Here is a 24489-nt window from a genome sequence, read left to right as displayed (position 1 = left end):
AAAAAAAATATATATATATTATATATATAAAATTTAAAATACAGAACTTTTTCATCTGTCAATATGTTCAATCCAGAACTTCTCAAGTGGAAATGTTTTAGTTTCACCTGGTTTAATTTAGCAAAAAATCTTCTTTAAGAAACCTTTTGCTATCCAATTATTAATCAATTCGTTCAAAAAATAATCAACAGATTAATCTATTTGCAAAATAAATGTTAGTTGTAGTCCCAACTACAACCTTTCAGACAAAATTAGAAAAATTGAATTAAAATGTTTAAATCCTGCAGAAAACTATTTGAGATACAAGATAACCAAACAAGGAAAATAGCAGTAGAAAACCATAGAATTTAATATGTGCAAGTCATTACGACATTATGACACTTAAAAAAAAAAAAAATTAACATTTTCCGGCTCCACTTTTCAACTCATTCTCAACATCAAGATGAGGATTCAATCATTTCCTTGATCCTGATACTTTGGAACATCTGAGTCAGCAACACAGATAGACACAGATTCTAGCAGCATCAAGTGGAATCAAGCATATAAAGCACAGGCTTTTTAAAGATCAGTACCCATGCAGCACAGTGATGGGTTTTCATATATAGATATATAAAAAAAGGCACATGGGCCATGTTAAGCAATTTATGACCCAGAATTTCAATCTTTCAGTACAAAAATCACACAAACAGCATCTGTAGCAAATGCTCTTACTGACAAGCACACATTGCACAATAAAACTACCCAATTGTTTAACATTTGCAGACATTTTCCACAACATTGAGCATTTCTTTTTTGCACAGTGTCATAAAAATAACATTTAAAAGCCATTTCTTTTCTCAGTCAAGCTACAAGAATTGAACCAACGACACCTTGCCGGCAGTTGGGCGTCTGCGCGGAGAAGATAGACGGACACACCTGAATCCAGACCAGCAGAAGGCACTTTTGTTTGCGGTCCGCCTGCTGTGCCTGCAGGTGATTGCAGGCACTGCAGGCCTGCTTCTCACCGTGGCACAGCAGCCAACCCCTGAATGTTCTCCACTGTTTAAGGCAAAGCTCCCACGCCCCACCTGGGTCCACTTTAGCATTGGCTCAGTCTGCACTGCTTGTGTTGTCCAGGGTAGTGAATATATCAGGCCTAAGAGGATCTGTAGGCCATTTTGAGACATTTTCACACAGGTCAGACGCTGTGGTGTGTTCGAGAATTTCAGGGTGACATGTTTGAACAGAAGAGTCTGAAGATACTGAGTGTTCTCTGGATGACTGCACAGACTGTGATAAATGAGACTCTTCTTGCGTTTGTAACGTAGGTAGTGATGTGGAACTTTTCAGGGATTGAGTGCATTGCTCAGCGAGTCTTTGCAAACCCTGCGTCTGTGTTTTTTGCTGCTGCTGTGCAGCAGGGTAGTAAGGCAGGAAAGGCCTCTCGGGCGCACAGATCCTCATGGCGAGGTAGGTGTGCATAAGGAGGTGAGGAAAGCGGGATGTGAAGTATGAGACAAAGTCATCGGGGATGGAGCCCAGAGTCTCCTGCACCTCAGCTGGCAGTTCCCGGTAATGATGTTTCTGTTAAGACAAGAGCAATTATGAATCTACATCTGGGAGATGTTTGGTTTCAGCCATAACCTTTATTTTGAATCAAACTCTCACCTTGTTTCTCATTGCACGCAGAAGGTCTCGGACCGACCCACCCTTATAGGAGCGAAACTTCCGCAGATCTAATAAAGGGGGGAAATAAAACCTTTTAAAGAGAGTAAAATAAAAATAAATAAAACCTAATCTTTTCTTTACCTCCTCTTTCATATGACACTGAATATGTAACCATAAACAAACCTATTAGGACGTAAAAAATAAAAGTGTTCACACAAAATAAATAAAAGTCCTTTTGATTTACTTTCAACATGGAATTTATTGAGTTTACATCCGCCATCAATTATAGTACTACAGTTTTTTTTATTTAGATGAAGTTCTGCTACCCTACGACTGTTCTGGATTTTTCTCATCAGCTACACTAACTAAAGCCAAAGTTTGGAGAAAGGGCATCAATCAGGGTTCTATAACATGAGGATCATATAATCTGATGCAGTGTAAACTGTCATCAAATGGAAAAAGTTAGATGCTTCCCAAAAATTTATGAAAAATAAACTGTTTATCTTTAGGTTTTTGAGTTTTTGTTTTGGACTCATTAGAACTGCATAACACAGAGATTATAAAAAGAATCCAAGCTTTTGCAAGATTCAGCAATAATATGGCTGCAGGCATTTCTTCCTAACAATATGAAGTGTGCAGAATCTGTATAAAACTGAAGCCTTTTCTTTAAATAAAACACACAGGTTAGGCTAAAATTACCCAGAACCAGGTGGAAATGTATTTGGTTAAAAGAAACTACAATAAGAGTTTTTTTTCTCCAATAAAATTAAATGTATTATTCGGCACAACACCACCACAGCGCATCATCAAAGCAAGACCATGATAGATGAAGATGATGGCAGCAGCGTCAGTTTCTGCACAAAAAAATGACCCCAGTCACCCAGAGAGGTATGACTTCACTTCAAGTAAATGATGCTGTGTGATATACTAGCAGGAGTCTAGATCTGAATCAAAATATACGGAGTCACCAGCAGAGACTCAACCCAAGTCCTTACTAGCACTACTACTAAAAGAGGTTGCCAACTAAAATACTTCAGAAACAACAAAAAATGTGTTTGGTATATGGAGTGGGCAGGATCTACAGTACATTAGAGGTGGAGAAAAGACTTATTTTAAAAATCACAAAAGTGTTGCAATAAAGTAGATTATTTCCTTCGGGAAAACCAAAACAAAAAAGGAGTAGATGATAAAAAAAAAAAAAAAAAATCCCTTTTTTTTTTTTTTTTTTTTCTATGTCGGGTTCACTAATATAAAATATACATTAGAGAAACACCTGATCAATATTTATGGAAAATATGTCCAATAAAACATTCTACCATATAATTCCACTGAGCTCTGATCCAGAAACCAACCACATCCAAGATGTAAGCAGAGGAAAGGAATTAGCCAAACTAACCATTATTGGCAGTAGAGCTGTCCTATTTTAGGTTTAGGTTTGCAATTTAGCTTCATCCTTTTTTTCTTTCTGGTCCTTATTTTAAATATAGTGTATCAGTTAGGGCTGCATATAACGATTATTTTGTAAATCAATTTATCTGTGGATTATCAATTTTTTTAATTTATTTATCAATTAATAATCGGATAGCAAATGTTCCTTAAAGAAGATGTTTTACAAAATTGAACCTGTGAAACTAGTACCTTTCCACTTGAGGATTTCTGTATAGAGCATGTTGACAGATGAAACTGTTTAATCTTAAATGCAAAACTTTAAAAAAAAAATTTCCCCAATTTTGGTATATTTGCTGCTCAGAGTGTCAGATAAAGGCATGTTTTAGAGTCTCTATACAATAATTAATAAATAAGTTGATGATCATTTCGATAATCACGATTACTCTGAATTGCTTGAGCCGTAGACTCAAAAATTATCTCTATCGACTGATAGGACAGGCTTAGAGCGTGAGACATTTTTCAGCCATATTGCACACCCCCAGTTTAACGTGAAACATGATAACCAATGCTCTAGGCTGCGATGCTCACTGCGTGCCATGCAGACAGGAAGCATACCCACCCACGCTTTGTTTTCTTTTACTTTCATGTGACAGGAAACATTCAGATCGTCTACAAAAGCAAATCAAAGGACTACAAAGACATTCTACGACTCGGTGATGGTATCACCCAGCTTCTATGGTGTGCAACCTCTAAGCTAAAACAGTGACGCCGTTAAGAAAGGGAGATGCCGCAAAATACCACAACAAGGAAGCCAAATTGTTCAGAAGATGCTAAATTGTGGCATAGCTCACACCTTTGATCCCAGCCTCATCATACCTGTCTGCAGCGGCACCGTTATGTGCTCTCTCCAGTCGCTCTTGACGACGGCTCTCCCTCCTCTCTCCAGCTGCCTCACAATTGGTCCGTCCAGCGGTTCCTTTTCTATTCTGTCACTCACATCCTACCAAAAATAAATAAATAAATAAATAAACGTTACTTGATTTTAATCTACTGAAAAAAAGGCTTTGAAATTGTCTCAGTCACATACAGTATTTACACACCCAGGCATCAAAAGCAGTAGATTATGCAGAAAGGATACACAAGTTTGATCAGTATTTAGTAAGGAACATGGCTAAACATTTAAGAAACTTAATTTGTTTAAATAAATTTAAATAAACTTGCATTTAAAGTAAATCTTAAACAGTTCAATAAGTTAATATTTGATTAAAAAAAGAACATTGTACTGCCACTGTAAAGATTTTGTAGGCATAAAGAAGTAAAGTTGTCCAGTATGTGGAAACAGCCCAAACCTGGAAGAACTGCAACTCCTTCTCCAAACTCCAAAAGAAAGGATGTTTGAGGACACTTTCAGCTGAAGGTCTTCTCTGCGGATCCATGCTCAACATCTGCTCTATGAGATCTCTTGCAACAATGTCACCTGAGAAGAGAGCAAACCCAGACATGATTTAAATACTCCTTGAGTAGAGCAGAGGAAAAAAATGCCTGCTAATTTCTTACTACTGATTCGAGAAGAACCAATGAAAACCCAAATGAAAAAATGTTCCTTTACTCCATGTAGGTTTATTTCTCACCATGTTTGTCACTTTGCAGATAGTCGAGGCTGTATGTACCCATCAGGATGTTCGCTTGCCTCTGTAGAGACTTGCCAAAGGGGTGGCTACCCTGAGAGACCACGTAGTAGAAGACACAGCCAGCAGAGAAGATATCCACAGCATAGGTCTGGAAGGAAAACAAGAGCAACAAAGCATACTTTGAGACCACTTTCAAAAGAAACATTCAAGCAGGCGTGCTGTTATTATACATTTAAGTAGCGCTCATTAGTGTTGCACCGATACCGATACCAGTATCGGACGGGGCCCCGATACTGCCCTAAAATGGTGGTATCGGTATCGGCGAGTACCAACAAATAGGGCACCGATACCATTTTGAGAGCCAAAAGTTTATTCAACTATTGTCACCCATTCCAGGTAGGCAATAAAAAGTTCTACTGGATTCACTTTGTATTAGAATTTGTCCTGCTTCACAAATGTAGGCAGCAGCTTGACAAAGCCATGATGGCAATTGTTTTACATTATTATGGTATCGGTATCGGCCGATACTGCACAGCCAGGTATCGGGTATTGGTATCGGGGCCAAAAAATGGCATCGGCGCAACACTAGCGCTCATGTCAACGGTGAAATAAAAAGCTAGTCCAACCCGACTCACAGGGTTGTCTTTGAAGTCCTCACTGAGAACCTCAGGAGCGATCCAGCCCTCGGTCCCTGGAACCCCGGACCTCCTGCTGAAACTGTGACGACCCACCGCCAGCTTCTTGCACAAACCGAAGTCTGAGATCATCGCTCGGACTCGGCCGTGTGCGTTTGGCATCGACACCAGAATGTTGTGAGGCTTCAGGTCTCTGTGAACTAAAGGGATGCAGAAAATTAGATTCCAATAATAAACAAGAACCAAAGAAAAGAAGGCAGCAAAATATTTTCATATTTCACTGACGTACCTATTTTGAGAGAATGCAGATGGGCCAATCCTGACATGGTCTGCTGCAGAAGCACGACTGGCTCAAGCCCATGACGGTTGAAATCCTTTTTCTCCACATACTAGCAAGAGGAAAGGTGATGGTGTTAAAAACATTTAATACAGCACACATGAAGGAAAGTTGAAAGATATTTGCGGACAAAATTCTTTTGGTTGTTTTGATTTGCTGGTGTGGACTGGGCTGACGTCAGGGCCATTCCAGAAACTTAACAGTAGCCAACTTTATCTATAACTGAATAAATATTTGTTTTTCAGGATAATTGCTTAGTTGTAAACAGCTTCAAAAATCTGACCCAAACCATGAACCTCGTTTAAAGACAAATTTGTTAGAACGTTCAGAAGCCCCCAGGATCCATCGAGGTGTGAACCTATTGGGACATTTTAGAACTGCCCACAGTGAAGCAAGGTCAACATCCCTGAGAGATGGAGAACGTCAACCAACCAAGAAAGAACAATGGTCAGTATGTGTTCAAAGTCTGGCTCAGAGGTTCGGATCAACTTAAGGGCGGCAATATTTGGTGCGACTACCATATTTTACGAACTATAAGCCGCTACTTTTTGGACCAGTCGGCTCAATACAAGGTGCAGCTTTTCTGTGGATTTTTCCTAACCGTCACAGGCGGAAGTCAAAGTTGGAAATGAAAGAATAGGGGCTTCTTTTCAATTAGCACAAAAACATGCTAGCTCCTGCAGAGCTGAGCCCCATCTTCCAGGAGAAGCCCTTCCTGCTGCGAGCCAACAAGCTAATGGTAGCTAGCATTTTTCTTCATCCCTACTCCACTGGCAATATGAAGAGCTCCCCCTACAGGTTTAGTGGGAGACAGTTCAGTAGATATCAGCGGCTTATAGCCTGGTGCGGCTTATTCATGCGTTTCCAGTTTTTTCAACAACAAAAAAAAATTAGTTGGTGCTGCTTACAGTGAGGTGCTCTCTATAGTCTGGAAAATAGAGTATTTTACTTAGGGTTTGTCAATATTTTCTATTTCAATGTTGCAGAATGTTCTGAGCTAAAATTTAAAATGATTTATCAACAATTAAGCATAAAAATGAACCAGTTTGTCAGTATATTCTACAAATGATGCTTCGGTGAAATTTAAGTCTAATCCTTTGTCAAATCAGATCCAAATTATCCAATAGGAAAATTACTTACTTACTTGTTAAAAGTCTTTGCACTCATTTAGCACTACAGTAACCACGATGCACGAGTTTATTTTGTAGTTCTAATCGCACGTGAGTTAGCAAGTTATATGTAGTTCGGTGTGGCTTAGTGCCGTGAGACCAGCAACAACGGAGCTGGAGTTACCATCCGGCTCGATGGGCCACTTGCAAGAGATGTGTGCCTTTAAGGTGCGCTGATGACAGAATCGATCATCATTTGAATCTTGCTCTGTCAGAATTAATAAGTTAACTCCAATGTTGCAGCTTTGAAGATTTATTGAGCAGATGCTAGTAACAGGTTCATGGAAAACGAGGATGGTATGGATGCTGATAGGATTATTTTATGCATTTAGATGTGTAGGTGATGCTGCAATAAGTTTTAGGTCTAACATTTGTCAAATCAGGATAAAATTTTTCTGTAGGAATTATATTTTTGTTTGAAAATGTTAAAGAAAATCTTTTCGTGTATAACTGAGTTAGCTCATTCAGGCTGTCAGAAATATTGCTGCTCAGGTACGCAATGTTCTTCTGACTCTGTAGGATACTTGGGGTTTCAAGATTGAGAAACAATACATCATCTGGATATACTTTAATTCGATAGCTTATATTAGCCTTTTTTCTAACATTAATATGTTCTTATTGATTAGAGTTACAAAAGGATTAGATTAATATAATGAGGTTCAGATTGAAAAGTGATGATGCTGCGTTCAGACCGGATGCATTATGAGTGTTGGAAAAAAAGTATTTTCAACACTTTTTTGAAGCAAGAAAGTCCTTCTCAATATGTAATCTGTTCCGTAATCAGGATTATGATTCCACTTCAATATTCCGTTCTTGTTCAGAGCAGCAGCAGAACCACTTCCCCCCACGAGTATTTGTAGAGACTATTGAGGTTCTTCGACTTCCTTTGACCATCTTTGGAGGTTTTTTTTTTTCTTTTTCCTCTCTCATACTAGTAACGCTAAAGTCATTTTCTGAAGAATAACGGCATTTGAAATACTAAGCGTATTAACAATTTATGAATTACCTCCTGAAGAGTGGCAGCACACAGCTCTATTGCGATGTACTGGAACTGACGGTCCCTCTCGGTGCAGAAGTACCGGATCACATTAGGATGCTCATCAGACTCTCTGAGCAGCTGAACCTCTCTGTCTGCAAAGCTGAAGCATTCTGGCAGGATTCTCTTTACCGCCACTGGACGGTTGTCAAACTTCCCCCTTTAGAGGAAAACGTACAAACATAAAGCTGTAATGCCAGAGCCTTTTTTTTTTCATTCAAAGCAGAGGCTACCAGCACTGTTTTACTTACTTGTATACAATAGTCCCCTCGGCACCATGGCCCAGCATCTGTTTAGGATGGAAGGTGATGTTGCCGACTCTGACGGTAGTAAAGTCGTCTTCTGATAAAAACAAGTTTCAAGCAGTGAATATTAAGCTCCAACGAATAAACTGATCAACAAAGGGAAGAATCTGCTGCCTTACCTCCATCTTCTTGCTCATTAGTGGAGCTCCCCACCTCAGACACAGACAGGTTGGAGTGGTTGGAGGCACGGGGGGTGATATTGGGGCTGCTGTGGTCTGAGCAGTCAGAGCGAGTGCGAGCAACATCTAAGAAGTCGCCGTCTGAAGCCAAACCTAATCCCACGTCTACAGGTGGGAAGGGTTGCTGCCTCTGGAGGAGCTCCAACCGCTCCTCCATCTGCCTCTGGAACTCCTGGTGCTGTAGCTGCTGCTGCCTGTGGACGTTCTGCAATGAGAAAGAAACAAAAACACGAAGGATGCAAGGATTACAAAATGTCTGGTTTAGCATGTCGTTAAACCCCTTAGTTCTCACCGCACGGCCCTGTCAAACATTTTGTTCAGAAATTTTGTTGGGAACAGCAAGCTTGTTTGTAAACAAAACCCAACATCCTATACGCCTTTAGAATCGGGGGATCCTAAATAAAATGTCCATCAGAAAAAAGCTGATTTTAATCTAGTGAACTTTGTCTGCCATTTTAGATGATCTACGTTACGTGGGCTTATTCATGTGTTTGCTCCCAAAATCAAGCATAACTTCCTTTCTGAGTATTTCTAATACATCAGAAATGTCTCGAACGCAAAAGAATCGCCGTCCCCAGGCGCATGCGTCATCCACAACACTTTGATTGACATATTTTGTTAGCTAATAAGCAAAGTTTTGCAAAGAAGTATGGGTGTAGGAGCGGGCTGAAAAGATAGTGGCTGTGTCCGAATGTCCGCCCTAACCCCTAAATCTGTCAAGAACTACTTAAAGCGGGGACTGTATAGTGCACTTTATAATGAACTCAGTTAACTGACTGTTTGGACAAATAATCGCTGATGATCGATATTTGTTATTAATCGCTGACAGCAGGCAGCTGTAACAACAAATCCCATAATGCTTTGCGAGGATAGCTAGCCTCACAAAGCATTCTGGGATATATCTGCTCGTCTAGTTACCATGGATGATCACTTCTATTCAAGGTGCATTGTGGGAAATTTCGAGTCCACAACCTTTTTATCTACCTGACGTTCAGACACTCATTTAAAATGGCATAACCACTATATAGTGCCCCTCTATAGTCATTAGGGAGGACATTCGGACACAGCCAGTGATTATCTATGTGCGTAAGGAGCGAGAGAAGAACTGGATACGCACAGAAAGCGGTAGTCAAATCTCTGAAAGCTGAAAATTGTAAATAATATATAAGAAAGCCTTTGACTGGAAATTTGTGTAAAGCTACATGTATAAATTAATCATAAAATTCAAATAATGAACTTTGGCCTTTTGGTTTCTTATTTGGATCAATGGTGCTGAATGGATTTTTTGCATTAAAGAAAGGTCACAGTTTCACAATGCCTATGACTAGAGGTCTGACATTTTACACAGCTGTTGCCCACAATACGTCCAGCAAGTGTAGTGAGTTGAAGAGGTCAACTATGAATTAAATTCAAGACACAGAATATTATTTTTTTTTATCTGAGAGCAAATTTATTTTGGATACGTTTGAAGTTAAATAACTCAAGTTCTCTAAAACCTACAGAGTTTGTACGCATATCTCTAGAAACTATAAGATCGTAGCTTTCAAATGAGAGGCATTACAAGCATCTGGGGTTTTTAATATTATTTTTCTGGCCAACGGCATTTGCCATTCTTTGTGGTGGGAGCTAAGGGGTTAAGTTCCGTTATTTAATACAACTAATAAAAATGTAGCTGCTAATTCAGAGTTCCCTGTAACTTTAACCCCCTGGGTTTAAACACAGTTAATGCTGAGATATTACCATGCTTCAACACTTTGTTCTTCCCCTTTCCTTAAAATGGACTAACTTAAGGTTCATTTTAAGGGGTTCAATTTGACTGAGCGAATTGATCAAAAGCAATTACTGTCTCTGAGTTGAGAGCTTAACAAATCTTTTTTTGGGAAGATGTATAAAAAAAAAAATTCAATTTTTTTTACTTTTTATGAAGTAGTACAATCTCATACTGAAATGGTACATCTAACAACCAGTTTGAGTACATTTATTCAGTGTTTATAGAGCAAGTTTTGCAGTTATTAGCTAATGATATTCTGTGAGTAAATTCGATACACTGAAGTAGGTCAGAATGTTTTCTACCTTAGGGTAGATGATGACAAAAGCCAACCAGCCGGCCAAAAGGAAAGTGGAGAAGATGATGGTGGCCATGTCTTTGAGCATGGAGTCTACTGGGGCCTCTGAGCGCACTGTACGGCTGCTGGCCCCTGGTTCCTGGATGGAGGTAGACGGTTGACCTTCATCCATGCCACTATCATTGACCTTCTACAATAATAATAAAAAATAAAAATAAATCAGATGAACAAAGAAAATGTCAAAGTTTATTTCTGCCACACATGATTAGACAGACCTCTTCTCCTTTCTTGTCAGTAGTAGGTGGGATGACATTGCCTTGGTTACGAGGGAAGTTTTCAGGGAATGTTTCCAGGATCTTTGTGTGAGCCTCAGGAGGTGTTTCATGATGACCTTGAAAACAAGACAAAAAAAAAAAAAAAAAACATTCAGAAAAAAGTATCCAAAACACCAACAGTAATATAGCAAGGGGGAATTTCCACTTTTTTTTTTTAAATGGTGCCATAAAAATACTGCAGGGAGACAATGAAACTGCTCCTTTTCAAACATAATGACGCTTTTCAACTTCAGCAGATTTAGGACTACGCCTCAGTCAGGCATGCAATATTAGAACAACATAGTTATATAGGAATGCATACATAGAAGTGACTGCTTGTTTTCTAAGCTGCAGTAAAATCATAAACAGCAAGAGTAATCAACATGTCAGACATGACCTTGAATAAAGTTAAGGTTTGATAAAAGGCAGCGGCATGGACACCTCTCACAAGGTAGCTTAATTAATCTATTTAGGATGCTTTTCATCAGGAAAAAAAATTCCATCACCATTTAAAAGCTGCAGTTATCTTCATGTCTGTGAATCAACAGAATGCAGAATCCAAGAGAGCAAACAGGCGAGCTAATTGAGCAGCTTATGCTCAATTAGCTCGTTATGCTCCTATGGGCCTTTTGCTCTTAATAAAGTGATTTATGATAACCTGAACATTAGCTCTTGAGAAACACTTAGATCAACTCTACATATCAAAACATAGGACATAAATATTAATAATATAACATTAATATAGATGTTTTTTACTTATTTAGCATAAAAACAATTGAAATAAAAAGCTGCCTTTCTGTTAAACATAAAAAAGGTGATTTTGGTATAAGTTTCAGTTAAGTAACATTTTGTACCATTGTAGTGTTAGAAGGCGAGAGTTTTAGCTCAAAGCAAAGTATTTCATGTTGATTCCTCCACTTTTAAGCTTCAACCCTACGGATTACTTTGCTTTTTTAATTTAATAAAGAACTAAATAATAAAAAAGGGTTTACTTATTGCAGAGGCTAAGCTATGTAGATATTAGAAACAAGAAGCTGGAGAAGAGGCTTCATACTTAAAATTCTAAAAATGAACCGAATAGAGCGCCGGAAAGCACGGAAACCTTCAGCTTGTTTTCAGGTAGATAACTGTAATTCCACCAGTCACCCAGTAGATGGCAGACCATATTCACCTGGAGGCTAAGCTATTAAGTGTCCTGTCTCCAGTTAGGCATATTTAGACTTTTTCAGGAAACAGAATTTTAAAAACAATAAAATGACATCAAACCACCCTTCTTTTTTTTTCCAGAGTAAAGTAAAATAGAGTATATGACTGATTTCTTGTGTACTACCAATGAGAAGCAGATAGTTCCTCATAAAGTTGATCCGGTTTCGCTCTCGAAGGCCAGCGTTGAATTTCACGCTTGTGCTGGGTGTGATGAAACACTCCTTATCCTCCTCTGTCTCCTGGCTATCAGGGCCTTCCAGCAGGGGGAAGGTGCTTCCACGAGGCTAAAGGCAAACAAACACTTCTGTTATCAGACCCCTCAGCAGCTTATATAAAGGGAAAACAGCCTCCTGTTCAAAACATTCCACTTATCAAGGTTTATTATCTGAGACACAATAGAGAAACCATGAAAAAACTCGACCAAAACACATTAACCCTGATTAAAAAAAAAAAAAAAAAAAAAAGATAGAAAATACATTTTTAGCTACCAAATAAATCTGCGTCATGGCTGTGATGTTTGCATGAATAATGTTACAGATTGTGCTCACCACCACTGTCACTCCATCGTGTACCAAAGAGGGTGAAGCGTACAGACTTGTAGAGTATTTACCCACGTATAAAGTGGCCCTGAAAAGAACAGAAATACAGTAACAGTGAATTAACCTCCTTACTTCTTGGATAAAACCACTTTGACAGGCTTTGGGCTAAGCTAAGATGTGACAAAGATCTCTTCAGGCAAGAAGACTGAGTAGTCATTTTGTTTTCCGCTGCAGAGGAAGCAGGTGTGGAGCTGAACATGGTGGTCTTAGTTACCTCCATTTACTTTATATCCATCATTATCCAATCTGAACTAAAGTGCTTTACTATTCTGGATGGGATTCAAAGACAAATTTTAGGTGTATTTAAATTAGTAACTCACTAAATGGATAAATTTCTATACAGATGAACTACACAGACTGATATAATGGAAGCTTTAATTCAGTTAATTTTGATAATTATGGCTCACAGCTAAACAGAGATAAATGTTGTTATTGTAAAAAAGTAAGCAGGTCCGTCTACTGTATGGTATGAAAATGAACCCTGATCATCTCCACTAACCGAGACTCTGTGGCCCTGCACCTTTCCTTCGATTCCAAAATAATAAACATTGATTTTAGTCTGAAAAGTGGCTCATGAAGGCACTGACTTGTGACAAACAAACTTTATGTATTGCTTAATATTTCTTAATAATTATAGATGTATTTCCTCACACGAACAGTGTAACACACGCTGATCGACACATATTCATTTGTTGTGGTTTTTTAATTATGAGCTTCAGCTATGTGCTAAATTTGTGTAACTTTTGTTTTTTTTTTGTAGTTCTTTTTTAGACGGCTGTAGTCCCAAATCTGATGAGCATCGTCAACGTGCCTTTTGGTCGATTAAATAACACCCAGAACGCTAAACACTAAAAAGAGTCCTTTCCTATCCTGGATAGTGTTATTCCTGCTAAAAGGTGAAGGAATAAGAGCTAAGGGCTACAATCTGAGGTATTTGTAATCAGTTGATGCAGACATGCCAAATCTAACGTGGCCTTCAGATTAGATTAAGAACCGTGTGCAGAGAGATTCAATGGATGTGTTTCCATGGCTCCACGCTACTTGAAAAAATAAGCAAAATATGCAGGATGACTTACATGAATTTATTTTTGGGCTTCTTCTCTTTTGGAAACGGATACTTCCACTGAGTTATCCGTCCAACCTCTCCGGACATGAAGGTGAGGTAGCGCAGCGTTTCCACGGCCACGTTAGTGTGGGGAACTTTACGAAGACCCTCACGCTGCCAAATGTACATGGCCACCACCGGTGAATTGTAGTTCTGCACCCACTGAATGTCTCCTGTCTCACTGTCCACAGTCACCACCAGGCCATCGCCGTTGGACACAAAATGAGCCATTTCTTTGTATGGAACAAAGGGAAGTAATTAACATGCTGGTGTATTAGAAAGTGAAGTGAGAATAAACAGCATGCTTTAGTAGCAATCGTACTGTATTTGATGTCATCGTCAGGGAGGGTTGAGGCATAGTCGGAATAGGTGGCATTCCAGCGCAGCTCTCTATTCTTTGTGTCGTACATGGTGATAGTGTACTCTAGCAGGGACAGAAACGTGCATGGTTACATAAGCTGCACACACAGTGTCAGCTTTATTATATAAGCACAAAGTTAAATAGTGTTACATTTCCTTTAAAAACACTTCATTGTGAGCATTCAGGACAAAAACACTCAGGTTGCAAAAGCTCTTTAAACTCTAAAGAAGCAGGTCCTGTTTGAAAATTAAATGAATAGTCCGTAGCAACGAGCATTGAATAAACAACCATTTTGGTGAAGTAGATTAAAATGTTTAGTCAACTATGTTGGTTAGAAAACCAGATGAGCTTGTTTTTTTACCGGTGCGTCCCAGATAGAGAAGGGATGAAGACGGACAGAGCATCTCAGCGAAGGATGATGTCAGAGTCTGCTGTTTTTCTCCTGTAAGCAAATCCACCACATACCACAAGTCCTGCTTTTTACCTGCAGCAGAGCACATCGTCAAACACACACAGGAAACAGATTACTATAGATCATCCAGCGTCTTGCAAAACATGTCATTGTGCTACAAACAGATGCATTTCTTTGAGACTTCATGTGGTAGACCACAGTTTTCAGAAGTTGGATTCAGCTCTATTCATTTTGATACATCAAAATAAAACCAAGGGCGGCGGATTGCCTTCAGATATAACCTAAGTAGTAGATAAAAACCACCGGTTTCATCTCAAGGTAAAAGGGAAGGTTTGTTAGAGGACAAACAGTAGCATGGAGTGTGAAGACAACAGTGGACAGGCCATGGAGAAAGTACTAATTAGGCCTGAACTATTTTTACCAAAAATCTAAATTGCAACTATACTAATTCAATTGGCAAATCATCTTAATTAGTTGTTCAGATTAAAGCAATCAGTTTAATTCAGTTTATTTATATAGCGCCAATTCACAACACATGGCATCTCAAAGAACTTTACAACTCAACCAGATCATTAAGTCAGATTGATTCAAAATTTTTCTATCTAAGGAAAACCAGTTGATTGCATCTATTAATTCAGTGTTTTTCAATCCTGGTCCTCAAGGCACACTGCCCTGCATGTTTTAGATGTTTCCCAGCTTTCACACACCTGTTATCAATTGATAACAGATTATCAGGCTTTGCTGAACTGCAATCATCTGAATCAGGTGTGCTGAACTTCAGAAACATCCAAAACATGCAGGGCAGTGTGCCTAGGGGACCAGGGTTGAAAAACACTGCATTTATTGACTGGAAGGCAATCCCTCACACCAAGCATGCTTACTCCCTGCATGCTTGAATACTTATGGAATGAGTGGCAAGAAGAAGGTAAAGGTCAGAGAAAGCAATAAGATGTCTTGTCCCTGGTATGCTAAAAGACATGTAGAAGAAACAGCAAAAATGAAAAGGAAGGTGCCTTTTGGCCTGCATACAAAATGTTAAATCAAGGGGAAGGGAAGTGGGAGGATTTTGATCATGAAAAGTTGACAATAAAAAAGGGGGTACACAGGGAAAAAAAAAAAATCTTTCCTGCAAAAGAATTTTCCCTTTTAGTAGGACAATAACCCTAACTAACAGGTGCATCTGAATATATATTAGAATATAATATAAAAAAAACTCATTTTATCAAAACATATCAGATAAATCTTATCTAATGTTCTAAAGCCTTTATTTCCAATAATAAATAATTATCCGCTTACAGTTAAGGAACGCAAGATATATTTAAAATGAGAATATTCCACCAGACAAATAAAAACATCTTTAATAATAAAATTCAGGTCTGGTGGGTTTCTCTGTCTGCTAAAGGCATGTTTTAGAGTCTCTTTATTCCAGTTAATGATTAAATAAGTTGATTATTTAAATCATCGTTTAATCTGATTAGTTGTTGGAGTCCTAATATTATTAAAACCTGTTTAAAGGTCTTTACCAAGAGATACATTTAAATCTACCAAGCCAACCTCATTAGAACCCATACAGCAAATGACAGATATACCTGCATAACCAGTGATACAAGGAACAGTTCAAAACCTAACAAAAGCCTCCATCCATTTTGCGCAAGCTTGATCTAATTTGCAAACAAGAACGGGCGAAAATGTCCATCTCCACATGATGAGTGACTCGACGACTCCCCTGCTATTGCAGCAAAAGGTGTTTTAAACTATTGACTCAAGTTTGGAAATACTGTGGCATCAAATCCTAACAAAATGAGGTTTGTGGTTCTAATATGACAAAACCTAAAATGGTTCAACTTGTGCAACTATCTCGCCAAAGATCCACTTAACAGCTTGCATGTTAAGAAAACCGTTAAACCGACTAAAGGAGGCACTCTTTACAAGGCTGGTTATGCAAAATAACTGACAACCGTTTAACCCTGAAATGAATGAGTCCTATCTTCACAGTAAAACAAGAACCTTGACATGTTTGCATTGATATCTAATCCTGCGCTCAATGTGGAGTCTGATACACATGGCCAACGGTTTTATGTTCAAGTATTCACTGTACCATCTACAGTTTGCATCTGAACAGCAGAAAGCCTGAATGAAGTAAAATAAAACTGATGATTAGTAAGGAGGGGAATGTGACATTCGTGTCTAAATTCAAGAAAAGGTTACCAAAGCAGCTTTAGTGGGACTAGAAGACAATGTGTTGGTTCCTGCTGAAGCCTAGATAACACCCACACCTTTATGAAGGTGATAAATACAGGCAGGATCTGCAAATGTGTATGCAAAAAAGGGGGTGGGGGGGTGGGGAGGCATTTATGAATGAGCCGTACCCATGTAGAGGATTCCATCTGAGCTGCGACACGGTGAAGCTTGGACCAACTCAGGGATGGTGAACGGTAATTTCTGTTAAAAGCAGAAACCTTCAGATTAAAGTCATTGTTTCAAGAGATGAAAAAAAAAATAGAAACACATACTAAAAACAACCACTGCTGCAAATTCACCATGAAAAGGCATTACTACTTTTCTATAGAACAGGGAACTAAGAGGTGTTTCAACCCAAAGATGGAGGATAAAACAAATATATAGTAATATTTTTCTGTTTACCGTGAGGCCTTCGTTATTCTTCCCACCCAGAGAGTACAGGCTGCCGTCGTTGGGGTCTGGAAGAAACGCCGGTCTGGTGGGAAGAATGAAAAAGTGATGGGGTCGTTCTCCATGTGCAAGTCAGACTCATCATGCTGCAGCCAACATTTGCATAAACTCACTATACAGTGACTTGCAAAAGTAGTGGAAAAATGTAAACTTTACCACATTTTGCCAATTAACAACCATACAGTCCAAGGGATTTTATTTGGGATTTTTTTTTCTAACAAACCAAAACCAAAAATAACATGTAAATAAAAAGATGTCACCTAATTTTCTCTGTTGAATCACTTATATCAACAAAAAAAAAAAATAATTGTGCCAGATCTAGTTCTACTTGACAAGGACGTTGATTAAAAACGACTAATTTGAAGAAAGCCCACATTCTTATCTTCAGGTAACACAGAGTACATGTCAAACTAAATAATACTACTTCAGAGAGAGTTACGATTTATGCTGCACAATTAGAAAATGGTTATACTGGATTTTATTGAGCAAAATCAGCTAGCAAAATAAATGCTAGCAATCTGAGGAATATTATAAAGGGGTGTGAACACCTTTGCAAAGCACTGTACATGTGCGACTAGAGAAAAGGTAACTCGGATACGTACTCTGCCACATGTGTGGGGACCTGAAGAACTGGATCTGTGAGGAAACAAAAAGAGGATGGTCAAGACTGACAGGAATATCATCTAGCAGAGGAAGAACATGGCCAGTGGCAGTTGAGTAAGAGAGCGATATGGGCGCTGGAGACATTGGAGTGCAGAGGACACAAAGTCCAAATGAACAAGCTTGCCCCAGTGGCAAACATGAAGGGCAAACAGATAAGTCAGCGAGCAGCTTTCTCTGAGTAAATCAGGCATGACACATCAGCACTGGCAACAAAAATGACCATCATTTGATGTGATCACAATATCTGACATCCATCTAACAGACGTGTTGCGGATGTGGCGTGTTATTCCAGTACAGATGCATGGGGCGAAATTTTGCTAAAGTGGCTTAATACAAGAAAAATGAACCAAAAAAAAAAAAAAAAAAGAAAAGATCAAAACATGTTTTATCCAATGTGTTGTCGTAACAAATCTTAGAATAAATGTACATCTTTCAATCAGATTACCAAAACCGGTCAAACCCAAAGCCTAAAGTGTCTGTTGCAAAAAGACAAACATACAACTCCCACCAGTGTGAACAAACTGGGTGTGAACCAGGTGGAGCTGCAAGGTGTCGACAATGGCTTGGGTTAGGTGTGGGATAATCCAAAGACTGTAAACAACCATTTTATTCAGTAAACATTAGTCTTCAGCAAACGTAATTGAATAGGAGGTGACAAAAAAAGGGTTTTATTACATCTATGGGGGGTTGAACGTCAGAAAACCTGAGCTATAAACACGTGTTTGCAAAACCAACAGGGTGAAAAAAAGCAAACAGTGATGACAGGTTTGATATTAAACTGTAAAGTTCAGTACCGGCCAAACTGGAAGATTTCTGCTTCCCTCTCATTTTGCCCGACTGAATTGCGACAGGTGTGCGCAAAGCCTGGTATAAATGTATGTTCAGTAGCTGTTCCAGGAAAACAGATGATGCGGAGGAAGCAGCCTCTGCCTCACAATCACAGATTTGGTTATTGAATGGACCCGAACAGGGTTAACAAGGAAAATAATTAATGTTTTTTCACCGCAAAGTCTCATCTTACCAGGAAATAAAGTGAAAATAAAATCCTCAAATATTAGAGAATGTAAAATTTAAATTGCGAGTTTAAAAAGGGGTAAAAGATTCTTTTAAATAATTCAGAAAACAGCCCTAAAATCGAGGAAAGTTCACCAACTGGTTTTCCATCCTGCTTATCTAAAGCCATTCCAGAGCAGACAGCAGTAACCATGGAACAGGCCATGGCTGCAGCTGACACTAGAGGAAAGCTGCTGATCCAGGCCCAATCAGACCTTGATTAAGGCAGAAGCCCCCCCTTCTCTTGGTTAATTATTACTCCGTTATGGAAAAGAGAACTTGAATGAGGAAACCTTTTCTATTCTGGTCTACAAACAGCAACAGAAAAAAAATCATCTTTACATAGAGAATAACTTTTTCTTTTTTTTTTTGGCCGATTGCCTTTATTGTAATGAAGCCTTCATGCTGACAAAAAAAAAAAAAAGAGGAACCTGCTGTTTTGTATTTTATATGTGGTCATGAATAACAAGGTGGAGAGCCTCTGAATTTAATTTGACGGCAGTCATCTCCTCTTACCTTCTTTCAGAGTCCATTTGATCGAGCCAGATTTCTTGCTCACTGCATGCAGGTTTCCATCCAAGGTGGACACAAAGAGCAAGCTTTCAGGAAGGGCAACCGTGCTGGCACTGCAACACCCCTACAAAAACAAACCAACAAATAAACGTTAACCTAATCTCAAGATGGATTAAAGATAGTCTCGAACACGAAATGCAGCAGAATGTTTAACAGAAGAGGAAAACATAACAGGCTGTTTCATCTCTATTAGCATGCTGTGCAGCCTAGAAGTGGAGCCATGGCTGGGTTTAAAATCCCCAGGTTTAATGAGATTCTGAATTTAAATCCACCCATCTATCTAAAACTGAGTCATGTTTTTGAACAGAATAACATTTCTGCCACAGGAAATCTAAGCAGCGGAAGCTGTGCTCATGTTCCTGTTAAACCACAGTATTGATCAGAGGCATAGAGCATTACCTCTAAAAGACTCTGGAGAACTGCAAATTGCTTCCACGTATAAAAGATGCAAACTTACAAAATACTACGCAGAGAAACTGGGCAGATGCAGGCAGGACACCAGAATCCTGCATTTTACAGAAAAAGGAAATAATGACAGATTAACACTATAATCTCTATCCATCTACAGCACCCTGCGTCTGCAGATCTGATGTTTAAACATGCTAGTAGGATACAGGTGCCTGATAATTACTTGCAGGGTAGGAGCTACATTCCTGTCATCTTGTAGGTCTTGTAAAGTTGGTTCTGCCTTTAATAACCAACCAAGTACTAAGTGAAAGGAGCTCTTCAAATTTAGCACAGACAGCTGAATTGTGGGCTGGCAGCCCATATGGGCACTCCTCTATTCAAACCCTTAACCGCCTACTCAGATAAAAGGGACAGAGGATCTGAAATGGCACCATGGGGCAGGAACTGATGGGATGTAGCCATAATGTGAGCAGGTAGACCGGCCACTGACAGTTGTAGAAAATGTCAGATTGTCTAATATTCAACAGAATATTCTGAATGTTTACTGACAGACATAGTAACAGACAGGCAGATATTACCCTGTCAAGCGATCGGCTGAAGTAACAGGTTCCCTAAGGTTTTAGTGTTAAACTTGGGAAAGTTTTTACACCATTAATGTTTATTTTCCTCATGACTGGGAACGTTTGAATGGAGCTGAGTTTTTCTTTTATGGAAATATGCTGGAAAAAGGGAAAGATCTTTCAGCCAGCTGATTAAAGGTGTGCAGCAATATTTGAGACAGAGGCAGCACAGCATTACCACTAGGTTGGAGAAAAAAAAACTATAGTCACTTCAATACTTTTGGGTTTTTTTTTTCTAAATGCATTTAAAAAAAAATCATGCTGAAAATGCAAGTGGTTTTAAAAGTAAAACTTTTAAAACTCCTTAGTATAAGAAATAAGATCCAGGATACTCTAGCCAAGGGTTTGGTTTGAGAAATAAGATTTCTCAGGAAACAACTAATCCCTCAGATATTCAAAGACCTTCCTTAAGAGAATAAAATCAAAATCTGGATTCAGCCACATCAGTCTTTTGTGTCCGTAGGATGAAGAACACGTGGAACTGACGCCGCAGTCCTCTGTAAACAGTATCTGTGATCACTGGCAGACAGCCTATAACCCTTTCACAATCTGCAGTTTATTTTAGTTTAGTTATTCATCTCACTGCTCTAAAACTTTCAGCATGCAAGATGAACAGAAACCATGGCGAAACAACAGCTGGGAGTTTCCCATCCTCTGAAGAGAGAAACTATATCCCTTCCACAACAGTGAAGATCTCTCCTTGTGGTCTTACACATCTTTTCAAAGGCGTGTGTCAATAATATGCACCTGCGGCTGTTCCCACCGAGCTTTAGACTCACAACCACTGTACAAGCATGTTGGGGGAAAAAAAGTCATAACCAATCTGTTTTTGTCCCTTTTTACCCCCAACAGCTCTCTTGGTTTCGCAAACAAACGACTTCCAAAACATCTGCTGGCCCTCTAGTTTTGCATGGAGACCAACAATCAACAGCTGATGCATATGTTAAAGCCTTTCAGAGACATCTGTTTCCCAGTTTCTCCGCTCAGAATGGAAGTGATTTACCGATGCTTTGTAAACGCAGTGGATAAAATAATGGACACCCTTCCATTTCCTCATTCTGCGTATTACACAGAAATAGTATTGCACAATAAGGGCCTTAAAGAATGCAGAAATTGGTGCAACATAACTGTTAACCCTTGCTTCTGAATCTACTGTTTTACCCTTATTGCATTGAGGTCAGCTTAAAAGGGACTCTGCCGCTGGTGTTATCATGGGCAGCGGTCAGTAGACGGTCACCTCGCCACGCAGGCTGCCACTTGGCAAACCAGGCCGAACGCAGAGCCTCTTAGATCTGGCGGCTTTCTTTTCAAGTTTAAACAAACACTTTAAAACAACACGTGTGGCACAAAAAAATAGGAAAAAAGCCATGTGTGCAAAGTTTGGCGTAGACCTGATAAAAAACACCAGACTAGTAAAATGCATATCCTTTCTAGAACCAATCATCTTGTTTGCTTCCAGCAGCAAATGTTGCAGCTTGCCTGGGTGCAGAAACCAACACAGGAACCAAGAAAAAAATGTTTTTATCATTAATCTGTTTAGGTGTTATAGGAAATGCATTGCAACATCAGTTTAGAGCACTACAAAAAATAAAGCTACTTTATACCTAAAATAGATCTTTTTTTAAGATAAGGAACGCTATAACCAGTGCTGAAGAGCAGAGTCTGAAACTAAATTAAAGATATTTTTAGTAATTTCTATTTAGGGCTCCACAAACAAATAACCAGGATTTCTTATTGGAAACAAAATTTAAGTGATAATTGAAACTTTATGAATAAAACTTTGCAGGATTGTGTCTTCAAAAATAGAACTAGCAGTTGTTCCCACTTGTGATAACACCCACTTTCTTATTCTATAAACTTGACATCGATAAGATTCTATTAAAAAATGACCACTGAATAGTTTCAACTGGGGGCAGAAATGTCCGGAGTTTTTAAATAACTCTCAACCTCCAAAGGAAGTCTGTAAAAGGAAGCGTAAACTTCAACATGATACACCGACGACTGCATCCTTTTAGTCACAGATGTCTGATGCTCTCAAAGGAAAACTGTCTGCCCTTAGAAATGTGTCAACGACGGAGGGGAGAGAAAATATAAACCTAAAAAGCCTTTTTATTTAAGTAAAATCACATTCTTATGTTTATCAGAACCTGTTGGCCTAATATTCATCAACCCACCTACATCTGCAAACTTATTTTGATAGGATAAGAGAGGAACCCGAGACATGACTAGGGATTATAAAGCCACTTTAATCTGCTTTTTAGCTGAGGTGAGTTGCTAGTGTGGCATGGAGGGATCTGCGTCTCTAGGCTTTGTCTCCACATGGAGACCTTTATTGCTTTTGATAAAGATTCAATCCAAAATAGAGCATTATTACTGCTTTAGTCCTATCATCCAACACTAAGGGATTCATGTTCTTCACACAGTATATAACCAGTACTATAGTAGTTTTATATGACTGGATTTATAGATGCTTTTAAAACTGACACAAGTCTGTTTGAAGTTATGGACACAGTCCTTGTAAAAAGGAAAAATACAACTGGCATACCCGGTAACAAGTCCTAAAGGATTAAAGCCTAACGTAAGTGTACACATCTACCGGGTAGAGATTACACAAAGTTATTATTAATCAAACAGACAAAAATAAATGCATGTGTTAAATTGTGTACCTGATAAGAAAGTGTTTAAAAACGGTAGTGTGTGCTTCCAAAAAAAAACATCCTGTGCTTTAATACCCCGAAATAATCAGAAGCTTTAAAATTAGCAAATGAATATTTAATATCTGTATCTAGATATGCACTGATTAGGCCTTTCTATTTATGACCTTTAGATGTGTGGTTTGTTTTTCCCCCCCAAAGGACTGTACCATGTAAAAAAAAAAAAAAAAACACCCATCCACTGTTGTACAAACTTTGATTACACTTCTATAATAGCTCTATATAAACTAATAGTGAAACATTTCTGAGGGATCCTGTATGTGATTTGTGCACACATGAATCGAATTACTTTGAAAACTATTTAAGCATTTGAAACATCACATAGGAAAGATGAATAATGTTGTATTAGGAATTAGATTTACAAGAAACTTTACACCAGGAAATTATCAGTCCTAAACAGCCAAATGGCTTAGCTGTATTTATTTGTTTGAGTAAACCGATAGCCACTGATTATATTGGTTCAGGGCCATGCATTAAGTTATATTGAAAACACTGTACAAAATCTGCAAATACAAACCCTGTATTTGTTAACAAAAAAAAAAAAACTATCAAAAGTAATGACCCAGACTGTTTTGTTTTATTATTATTTGACATTTTAGCTGTCAAATTCAAACACTTTTTGACATTACAAGGGACATTTCTGCTGATGAGAAAAAAAAAGTCTGAGATAGTAACAAAACTCCAAGCAGGTCACAATCAAATCACAACTAATTACATCTTCTCACAGCCTTTGGAACAGCTAAAATAAACAAAACAATTCAATCAAAGTAAACGTTAAGAGAGTCCAAAACTTTAACAGCTTCATGTACTAGAGATCTAAAAGTTTGAAATACAAGAGCATATAGTTTCCTATCATTTCCCGAAAACTGATAACAGTAAAATGTATCCTCACACGTTTCAACGTGTCAGAAAAGTTGATTTTAGCCTATTTGATCTACTTTGCTATGCTAGCTAACGTTCGTGTTTAGCTAACGGCTGTAATGTCAACACGCAGCATATGGACAGAATTCCAGCCTCATTTCCAGACAACTACTGTCTAAAAATAATAACTATCAACTATAAGCCGATAATTACAAGCCAACTGTGCTCGTTTATATTGATAGCTGTTTTACCTTCTGCTGGGGAGCAGCGTAGAAAAGCAAGGCTAGAATGCAGCACAGTAGAGCCTTTCTGCTCCCTGGCCAGTCCATGTTAGCATCGGCTCTCAGGCTAGCTGGCAGGTCCGGAGCGGTTAGTCGCTACATAAAAAAACTCGGTTCTGACTTCTACAGACGGATGGGTTCATAAAGACAGCGGCGACATCAGCCGTGAAGATGCTTCTTCCTGAAATTAACACTGCGGAGGTTGGACTTTTGGATTCGTATCCTCAAGAGTGA

At 38.7% G+C, this 24489-nt stretch overlaps 1 protein-coding gene across 1 annotated transcript; it reads right to left on the bottom strand.

Moving 5' to 3' along the window:
* Nucleotides 1-332: 332 nt before the first annotated feature.
* ern1 (endoplasmic reticulum to nucleus signaling 1) lies at nt 333-24488 on the bottom strand. Its single transcript, XM_015387494.1, has 22 exons — nt 24226-24488; nt 19315-19435; nt 17685-17718; nt 17035-17107; nt 16761-16833; nt 14341-14463; nt 13941-14042; nt 13590-13851; nt 12463-12541; nt 12039-12198; nt 10670-10785; nt 10402-10584; nt 8269-8533; nt 8096-8186; nt 7815-8004; nt 5592-5691; nt 5303-5502; nt 4668-4815; nt 4386-4513; nt 3913-4036; nt 1648-1715; nt 333-1563 (listed from the first exon to the last, which is right to left on the bottom strand). The coding sequence occupies exons 1-22, from the start codon at nt 24301-24303 to the stop codon at nt 1090-1092; spliced, it is 3192 nt and encodes a 1063-aa protein (XP_015242980.1). The 5' UTR covers nt 24304-24488; the 3' UTR covers nt 333-1089.
* Between the last annotated feature and the right edge of the window lies 1 nt (nt 24489).

This window comes from Cyprinodon variegatus, unplaced genomic scaffold (genome assembly GCF_000732505.1).
Source record: "Cyprinodon variegatus isolate N-32 unplaced genomic scaffold, C_variegatus-1.0 Scaffold396, whole genome shotgun sequence".
In the NCBI taxonomy this organism is placed as follows: Eukaryota; Metazoa; Chordata; class Actinopteri; order Cyprinodontiformes; family Cyprinodontidae; genus Cyprinodon; species Cyprinodon variegatus.
This window is presented reverse-complemented; position numbering and strand designations above follow the sequence as displayed.